The sequence below is a fragment of the Olea europaea genome, chromosome 10 (genome assembly GCF_002742605.1).
Source record: "Olea europaea var. sylvestris chromosome 10, O_europaea_v1, whole genome shotgun sequence".
Taxonomy (NCBI): Eukaryota; Viridiplantae; Streptophyta; class Magnoliopsida; order Lamiales; family Oleaceae; genus Olea; species Olea europaea.
In genome coordinates, this window is record NC_036246.1 from 38,589,925 (window position 1) to 38,600,016 (window position 10,092).

A 10,092-nucleotide genomic window follows, 5' to 3' on the forward strand; every position below is an offset into this window, starting at 1 on the left:
GATTTCTTAGATTAGATGGATATTGAGGAAGATTAGACTTTTTTTTTTTTTTTTTTTTTTTTTTTTTTTTTTTTTATCTCTCTTGACTTTTCAAAGAAGATGTAACACGGATTCCTAATTCTCAATGATATTCTATAATCAAGGGAATTCTGTGAAACCATTTCGTATAAGTTTATCGAGATCAAATCTTCAGCATTTAGATGCTTAGCACAGTTTATTACGCTGAAATAGTTATCTCATAATTTTATATTATTATTATCATTATCATCATCAAAAACTTGATATATATATATATATATATATAGTCATTTAAACTAAAATATATTAGTTAGTTTAAATTAAAAATTGCAAAAATTTATTAAAAAAATTGTAATTTATGCTAAAATGCAATTGATGCATGTGAAATAAATAAATATTATTTAGAAGAAATTTTTTCAATCTCTGCACAGGTACACGTGTTTCAAATTTACGGTCCCAGGAGTCTCGTTTCGTCCGGTAACTAGACAATCTCTACCGCTAGAGTCTCTCTAAAATCTGTTATTATATTTGAGTTTGTATACTCCTAGAAATTGCAGAATTCTGAAGAGCTCGAAGAGGGGACCTAGACTAATGCCTAATGGCTTCACTGAGTGAGTATCAGAACACATTATAGATTCTTGAATCAATTCATCGTTCTTGTAATTTATATATGCGTGTTTTAGTGATTTTTCCTTTTGATGTTTTTGAGTGATCAATTTTGTGTATTCTGGGTGATTTGTTTCTATACGCTGGCATCTATTTCAAACAGTTTGAACGTTGAGAAGGTTGGTTGATTTTGTTACAACAATGCGGTCAAAGGTCTAGAAAAACCTTTCCGAGAACACCCATGTGTGCAAGTGGGTGGGCGTAAAACCGGAATTTAATTACATTCTATCTGTGGTAGTCGAATCTAAATAGAGGATAATCATTAAACTTCATTTATTCATCTGATTCTTAAATGAATCTCACCTGGTATTTGGCTCATAATTGTTACAACTGCTAATGCTGATTTTTAGTTTTAAGGTTATTGTTTCCTAGATAGTAAGTACTGCAAATGCTGGTAAATGTAAAGTAATATGTTGGTATGTAATGCATTCATCAATGCCCAAACATTTATCTTTTTGGTAATGCACTTGACAGGTATTGTTGTCCCTTTCATTTTTCTGCTGCTTGTCAATTGGTGCTTCGCAAGACCTCTATACCCACTCCCTAGCAGGAGAAACGATAGAAATAGACGGCCCCTGCAAACATTTCGCCCATATAACGTTGCTCATCGGGGTTCGAATGGAGAAATTCCTGAAGAAAGTGCTGCATCATACATGGTATGTTTATGCCATGGCTAATCTCTTAATCTGAATACATCTTATTACTACCAAATATTTGTTCCGAAATTTTATGCTTTAAGAAACAACCAGATTTGCATATGTTGCTGTTTGGAATATTATTTCACAAAACGGCCTAAACACCATGGTTTATCAACAGTTAATACATGTTTGGACAGTTATATAGAAAGGTAAAATGCACAAATGAAATAGTAAAAAAAAATTATAAATTAAATTCAGAGTGGCTCAAAGTTAAGTATTTCAAAGTAATAAACTTGATACCAAGATGGAAAATGAAGTAGTTCTTTCCATTCATAGCTTTGTGGTCAATATGTACATGAACATTGATATTCTTGCAGAAAGCTATTGAAGAAGGTGCTGATTTTATAGAAGCAGATATTTTGGCCACCAAAGATGGTGTTCTTATATGCTCACACGACGTGAACCTTGATGACACTACTGACATACATGATCACAAAGAGTTTGCTGACAGAAAGAGAACCTATGAGGTTCAAGCGGTCAACATTACTGGCTACTTCTCTGGTATGGACAATGGGTAAATGTAATTGATTGTGGTGTTTGTGTTAACTGGACAGTTTTCATTTAAACCATCCGTTCATGTTTGCTAGCAGTAATTTAAATTTTGTTCTGCGACTCGTTATTTTGCTGCTCTACTCATCTAAAGTCTAAATGTGTATGTGTGCATTGAGTTTGGGTATTCAGCATTATGTAAAATAATATCTCATTCCTTCTCTAAATTATCGATTTTCTCCACGACTATAATACTACTAAAGCTATTGGTAAATTTGTTCTGTTATCCCATGCAGTTGACTTCACACTAGAAGAGCTAAAGTCATTGCGCTTGAAGCAGAGATACCCTTTCCGGGACCAGCAATATAATGGTCAGACTCTGCAACTGTTGCTTCTCTTACTGATGAATTTACCTACCAAGTTGACACGTGTAATCCTATGTACTATAATTTTGGCTAATATCTTGTAATTTGGGTTGTCATCTTAAGACAGATTGACTTGAATTAAAGAGAGAAACGCCTACCCAATTTGATTTCTATAACGCTTTTTCACTTATTATGTATGTTGCTTTTCTGGATATCCCTATCGGATATTCCATCAGTGAAAACTTCTTTTTGAGCACATTAATCAGACTAATATGTCCATAAAAGATACATAAGAACTTCTGTCAAGTGAATTACTGCTTGTCTGGATAAATTTATAATGAAAAAAAGTAGTGGGTCCCATGAAATATGTGGATAATAAGTGGGTTGTTAATGTTTGACTTCAAATTATGATGAGATTATAATTTTATCCAAACAATCACTTGAGCAAGTTGACTGGTAGATTGCTCAAGTTTTTCTTCAAATATAGAATGTTAGAAGCTCTGAAAGCATATATTTTGTCGGTCGGAAGGCACGTTTGAAGCAAATTGTCAAAATTTCCATGATTATTTTCTGATTGAGTTATGAAATCTTTCAATCCTTCTATTAAAAATTTTTAGTCCCTACATATTTCCGCCACGAGCTCTCTTCCAGCGTATATACCATTCAAGAAGTGCTTGAGTTTGGCATTTTACCAGGAAAATCTTGATCTTTAGTTGAACTGAACCCTATCTACCCTCTCGTTCTCTAACTACACTGAATCAGTTAATGTACTTGATTTGATAGGATGAATTCCCATTTCACTTCAATTCTCATCTGCTGATTTTAGAATTTTGCATACTTGAAACAGCATTGATTTAATCAAAGAAGGTCAGTGGTGCAGAGTCTTGTACGTCTGAACTTTGAGCCGTTTAAATTGCTATATTTTGCAGAAGATTAATGCTATTTGTGAAAAATTACAAAAATGGCAGAGATCCTTTCTATTGCACTTCGGGGAAATCTAGATGTCAACACAATCTGAGTTTGGAATGCACCCAGAGAACATTCTTGTTTGCAGGAAGAAATAATCTGGAGATTCCTAATGTGTACATATGGAAAATGATGGTAACTTTTGGTGTTTAATTCAAACTCCTGAGAACCTTTTCAAAAAATGAGGTTAGAAGATCGAGGGTAGAGTGAAACCTGTTGTAGTTGCTTTGGATCTTCTATTGAAGTAGCAATGACCTGAACTGAGTGGCAAAAACAGATTCATATGGGTGACCCCAAATTTATTCGGGATAAAGACAAGTTTATTGTTGTCATTGTCGCATGTTTCACACTTTAACTCTTACATTACATTCAACTGGGTTGAGCTGGGTTTGTAATAGTTTCTGTAAAGTTTCTTGGAGCCTTGAAATCGAAATTACAACCTGACCTCTCCATAGATTGAGTTTGAAAAAGATGATTTTTCTCTTCTTGCATTTCTCAAGTCATTATGCACTACATGTAACTGTAATTGTAGTTCCTTTGTGTTTGCATAAAACATATGAAAGATTATACGGGTAAATTTATTTTTATCATTTTGCACAGGAATGTATTCTATTATTACTTTTGAAGAGTTCATTTCAATTGCATTGGATGCCCCCAGAGTTGTTGGAATATATCCAGAGATTAAAAATCCAGTATTCATCAACCAACGCGTAAGATGCTTTTCCTATTTTTCTTAAGCTTGCTCTAAAGAACTATTTTCCTCCCAAAATGATATTTGGATGAGTGACTTATTTTTGGATAAAATATTTGCTACTTGATGTACATTCATATTGGTTCTTCTACAGGTAAAATGGCCAGGTGGTAAGAAATATGAGGACAAGTTTGTGGAGACACTCAAGAAATATGGATACAGAGGTTCTTATATGTCAAAGGAGTGGTTGAAACAGCCTGCTTTTATTCAGTCGTTCGCCCCTACATCTCTTATCTACATATCAAACCAAACAAACATACCCAAGGTTTTCCTAATTGATGATGTTAATATCCCAACCCAGGACACAAATCAGGTTTCTCACTTTTTTCCTCATGACAAATCTCTGTGAAAATTTATTAAAATGCTATTAGCCAGAAATAAAATCATAAATATAAGTCAAATGATATGCCCAACCAGCTTTAGAATCATAAGTATACAAGTTGTTAAAGAAAAGGAAAAACTCTAACTAGCAGATTTTGAAAATGGGCAAGTGTGGGAGATAGTCAATAACTAGAGATTGAAATAAGAGCGTCTTTTTTTATCAGGTCAGTTGATTACTAAAAGCTTTGTTTAATTTTGGGTTAGTTGGAAAAATTAATTTATTTCTGTTTTTAATTTTGCTGCATTAATTTTCTTTTCATGGACTTCTTGTTATTAACTGGAACAATCTGATTTCGACTTGCTAACTTTTTACTTTCTGTTGCCATTGCATCCAAAACCACTCCTTAATTCTAGTTTTATGAAGACATTATAACCTAGATGAACTCTGCTCTCCGATCAGTCACCTTATATACATTAAGAATTATAAGATGGTTTTAAGTCTTTTTTGTTGATGAGACTAATTTTACAGTGATCAGCTGGTTCAGCTGATGTCAAAGTATTATATGCGTGTCACTGAAAATCTTTAAATATGATATAACCTTAAGTATTCAAGTTTTTGATCATTTGTAAATTTTAAATGCTCTGATACTAATCTTTATGTGAATTTTTCAGTCATATCAGGAGATAACGTCAGACAAATATCTTGACTTCATCAAGGAATATGTTGTGGGGATTGGGCCATGGAAAGATAACTTGGTTCCTGTATCGGGAAATTATTTAGAAACGCCTTCAGATCTTGTGGCAAGAGCACATGTCCGTAACCTTCAGGTATGCTTCATTGCTAGACTAGCTTTTCAATAGAGATTACACTAGGTACTGGGCTGCCTGAAGATTCTTTTCTGAAGATATTGTACGGTTATGCTTAATTAAGCATCTAAGTATCATTGTAGTTTGGAACTATTGGCATGAGGATGTGCTACTGTTTGAACACCAAGTGACAAACTGAATCTACTTGTCCTTTATATTTCTAGATTTTAAAATATGGGGGTTTCACTAAGAAGTCAATATCTTCACATAACATAAATAGCTGACTTTTGCTCTTTGCACCACTTTGCATATCTTATTGACGTAAGCCCCTAATTACAATTTCTTGAAATTTTGTGATGGCATGAGGAGAAGCATCATTTACATTATTCGATGAGGGGCTAGTCTAAGAAGAATTTTTACCATAGTTTTTAGATTATCATGGATATGTGGGAAGGTGAGATGAGTAAGATTAAACTAGAGTAGTCCTAGAAAATTTTCTCCTAAAATAGATCTAGGTTTCAGCCTATATTGTATCTTCTTATTTAGTCATGAATGACATTACGAGGCATATCCAAGATGTGATCTTGGTTTATTAGTTAGAACTTTTGAAAATGGTTTTGGATTCTAAAGGTTTGAAATCTAATACATGGAACGTCTTTCTACAGATAGCATTAATGAAGAAAAATATTGGAAGCTAAATAGAGGATTGTGTTTTTTCATAGTGGTTTGAATTTTAGGTTCTTGGATTCAAATATAATTAAGAAATATTCGAATAGAATGTGAATCAGATGATGACAAAATGAAGAAGTGATATGGGAATTTTATGTTACTGTTAATGAAAGAATAAAGCCATTTTTTATTTTTAATCAAAACACCATCGAAGCCCTGGATTTTTAGGTCTCCACCTAGCCCCAGTGGGGTGTTAGGGATTCTGCTTAAGTCCTTATCTTCTATCATTAGTCATGCACGCATAGCCTATCAAATAATAAAATATAACACCTCATATTGAATATTTGTGTTTGAGAAAAATATCGATGCAATGCAAGCATATTATTTACTGATCGCATAGCCTTTGTAGATGAGACTAGGAGGGCCAACCCACTAGTTTGAGGTCGGATCAAAATTTTAGGTTCAATAAACTAAGTTGGAGCATATTGATTGTAGGAGCAGTGATCATAGTAGAATTAGTATAGAGGATCATGTTGACTGTAGGAGTAATTGTTCTACATGCACGCAGAAGATTTGAAGAGTATGTAATGCAGAGTAAATGTTAAAATGGTTTGATAGCGATATCTCATCAGTTAAAAATGCATTATATAAACATTTTATGCGTTAAGATTTTGAGCGTATAAAATTTTACAGATAAGGGATCTTGTCGTGTTTTTCCCCAAAATTCGTCGTTTTACTGGATTTTCTCCCAGAAAAATTAGCGAATTTTTCTTTTATATGCTTAATGTTAGAAACCGTATGCATCCTCTGTATAACTACGCTTTGGTTCATTCCCTATTCATCATGATATTTTACGAGTTGTTATGTTCTTTTATTTCATTCTGAATGAATATGCAAGGATTTTCAATTATCCCGGTGTTTCATTTCAGGTGCATCCATACACTTTCCGGAATGAGAACCAGTTCTTGCACTTCAACTTCAGTGAAGATCCATATAAAGAATATGATTACTGGATAAACAAAGTCGGGGTTGATGGTCTTTTTACAGACTTCGCGGGCAGCCTTCACCAGTTTCAAGAATGGACTAACCCATTATCGTCTGGAGAAGAAGATGCACACAAACTACTTGACAGAATTGCATCAATGATTTCAAAGTTCAAACATGCTTAGCAGAGTTGTTCTTTCGACTCATCCAGTTGTTTAAGACAGTAGAAGGCGTGAGCTTGTTCTTTACCTTTTCTTATTAATTAAAATCAGGTTAATTAGAGGGGAGTAACAAGAGATGAGATTGCAGTAGTTTCTTCAGATGTGCAGTTTGAACTAAGTACATTACTCTCCTGATTTATTTGTTTTTTTGCATATATCTATTGAGTAAATTAGGCCTTGATTTTAAGATGTACATTCGGAAAAAAATAAAAATTGAATCTTGATTTGTTCCATTTATTTCTTTGAACTATCCACCGACCATACTCCATTTCTTACCAGTGTCAATATTGTATTCATGAACATGCACAAACCCTTTGATCCATACTCCCATTTATTTCCCTAAATTATTCTACCCAAGTCAATCAAATTTATTCATTTGAACAGCTGATTACATCATCCTTATTTGTAGCCCTTCGTTTAACCGCACTTCATACTATTCCCTCGACAAATCCTTCTTAAGGCGTGACGTATAGCCATAATCGAAATTGGATGCTATCATACTTATATCAACTATACGGTGACATTTACTGTGAAAAAAAATTGAAATATGCAATCGATGACAATTATTTATTTCTTTTCTTTCAACTCGAGGGAAAAAAATTTGCATTGTAGGCTAGCGATTTTTGTTGAAAAAATGTCACTAATGGGAAGAACCGAACCAAACCAAATCAAAATGCTTCATGTTCAATTTCAATAATCACAGGGAAAGAGTGGTCTCATTTACGAAACAAACTCGAAGTGTACCGGAAAACTGGAGTAATAAAAACCTGTACCCCCAAAACAGAAAAGATGTAACCGTGAAATCTAAACCATGCAGAAATTCCAAATACAATCCACTTCATAATATGAAGCCCCTAATGCCAAGAAAGGTAAAATCTAACATAAAGAGCACTTTGCAGTCTTCAGTAACATGGAATTGAAAGACTAAGCGAGCTCATGAAATTTTACTGCCAATATTACCATATTTTGACCATTAGGATCAAAACACGGCAAGTTTCCTCAGGATCAAGTAACCCATCGCATAAGAGAAGTAAATGTCAACATCAAATTTAAAAGCAGAAACAACAGGCTGTCAAACAATTCAGCTAATATTTTAGTAAAAATGGTCTGCTAGATGTAAACTTCACATAACAAAACAAATGAAAGATATTTCAGTTTCCTTGAAAGCATGCCTAGAAAAGAGAAGTTCCCTTTCCTTTCTTGTCTCCACCAATCTCAAAATGCTTGCACCTCTGCAAGACCAATGATGATAATACAAATATTAAGTATTCCGTGCTGATAGATGATAATATAAGATAAAAATCTAAAAAACCAACCTTAATTGGATGCTGGGATACATGCTTGCAGCCCTGGCATTGCAACCTCAGTACAATCTTCTTTGTTGTTTTTGCCTGTTGCATAAGGACAAGAATAAGACATTAGTTTACTCAAAATTTGGACCAAATCTCAAATAGTAAAATAACAAAAAGACATGAATAAGTTTTACAAAACCTCTTTATTTGTTATTATCTTTTCTTATTTAAACCGTGTTGCTGATGGTAATTTTAGCCTCCACGCTAGTGATTTCCGGAGTAATCAAGATGATAGGTATGTAATCATTATTTACCTTCTTGTGGAAGACAGGCTTGGTCTGTCCACCATAACCTGACTGCTTGCGGTCATAACGACGTTTCCCCTGAGCCGCTAAGCTATCTTTTCCCTTCTTGTACTGTGTAACCTTATGCAATGTATGCTTTCTGCACTCCTTTGATTTGCAGTAGGTTTTCTTCGTCTTTGGAACGTTCACCTGCAAACACCAGTTCAGAATTAACAACTTAAGATGCCAAAAACATGAAACAACGTGTCAGCTGAAAACTTAATGATCAGAAGAGATACTGAAATGTGGAAAAAGCCAAGCGACATGCAGCATAACGATTAACAAATAACTACAAAACAATTAGGAGCTAAATAATCTATAATGTATTACAAAAAATGCAAAGTTACCTAAAATCTTTAAGACAATTTCAGGGCGGCCATCTACAATATACTGGTAAACAGGTTTGACCGGACAAGAGGCAAGTTAAGGGATGCTTAAAACATGGAAACTAGTAATTTGAGGAAAAAGCCACAAGGTAATCTGGAAATATCTTTTGCAGGTTGACAAGAATTCTAGATATGAGGTCATGAACAAATGATTGTGGTTTGAAGAGGCAGCCTCACATCCAGTTAGCGCAAGTAATTAAATTATGGCACCGGACAGCACAAGAAAATACCACCCTGGCTGATAATTATGAACTTGCTAATTTGTTCTAAATTCATCAAAAATTGACAGTGGACATATTCACAAGGACAACAATTGAACTCCCATAGGATAAACAAGCACGATTGAATCTAAATTCCATAACAAACTTTGAATGTGAGGAGTTGAATATAAGTACCACAGTACAAACATGCTGTCTGTGAAGGGTCGAGTATCAACAAAATAGCATAAAAGAACAAGAAGCTCGGTAGCAAGACACCACAATTGGCGAATATCCATTCAGAAATTTAGGAAAAAAATTCGTATAGTTCATTCCGTTCACAGCGTTCTCAAGAAAGTTGCCTTTTCTTTTTCTCAAAGTTTTTCCATGCTACAAAGAAAGCAAAATGAGCCACTTCCATTCGCACCGGCTACACAGTGAAAACTAATTCCACTCAACTAAGATTTTTTACTTCAAATTTCCCTCGTATTGCAATATGCATTAACACATAATAGCACGAACACGCTATTACTATGTAGCCCACCTAATCATATTTCATATCTTCGTAGCAAATCAACAAATCGAACCAGTCATCAAAACAAACTAAAACAGGAAATGGGTAATATAACGGTGGAAGAAAGCATAAGAAGGTTAAAATTACCATTGTTGCGGCGGAGAGCGACCGATTAAGTATTAACAGAAATCCGAAAAATGCCCTGTTGGAAACCCTAGCTTTGGAAAGCCGCTGTTATTTATAACGAGATTTGCAAAACAAAATGACGGTTGTGTATATGGGCCAGTATACAAAATGAGGACGTAGGTTTTAGACAATTTACACAAATAGCATTTTTTAGTTTCATAAGGCGATATTCTTAAGACTATGCCCTTGCATGTCTATTATTCTTCAAAAACTTATAT

General features: G+C 34.2%; 2 protein-coding genes across 4 annotated transcripts; one reads left to right on the forward strand and one right to left on the reverse strand.

The window, feature by feature from the left end:
* The first annotated feature begins 477 nt into the window (after positions 1–477).
* On the forward strand, positions 478–7,168 carry LOC111402161 (glycerophosphodiester phosphodiesterase GDPD6-like). Of its 3 annotated transcripts, none has more exons than XM_023030287.1 (9): positions 478–495; positions 576–629; positions 1,159–1,340; positions 1,700–1,883; positions 2,168–2,242; positions 3,803–3,912; positions 4,048–4,266; positions 4,947–5,102; positions 6,680–7,168. In XM_023030287.1, exons 2-9 carry the CDS (start codon positions 617–619, stop codon positions 6,917–6,919), a joined length of 1,179 nt encoding a protein of 392 aa, XP_022886055.1. In that variant the 5' UTR covers positions 478–495; positions 576–616; the 3' UTR covers positions 6,920–7,168. The 3 variants fall into 3 exon arrangements, with proteins under 3 accessions (XP_022886055.1, XP_022886054.1, XP_022886053.1); XM_023030286.1 differs by having other exon boundaries at positions 479–495; positions 567–629; XM_023030285.1 differs by lacking the exon at positions 478–495 and having other exon boundaries at positions 526–629.
* A 703-nt stretch (positions 7,169–7,871) lies between these two features.
* On the reverse strand, positions 7,872–9,971 carry LOC111402162 (60S ribosomal protein L44). Its single transcript, XM_023030288.1, has 4 exons — positions 9,836–9,971; positions 8,562–8,741; positions 8,272–8,346; positions 7,872–8,187 (listed from the first exon to the last, which is right to left on the reverse strand). The coding sequence occupies exons 1-4, from the start codon at positions 9,836–9,838 to the stop codon at positions 8,128–8,130; spliced, it is 318 nt and encodes a 105-aa protein (XP_022886056.1). The 5' UTR covers positions 9,839–9,971; the 3' UTR covers positions 7,872–8,127.
* Positions 9,972–10,092: the final 121 nt, after the last annotated feature.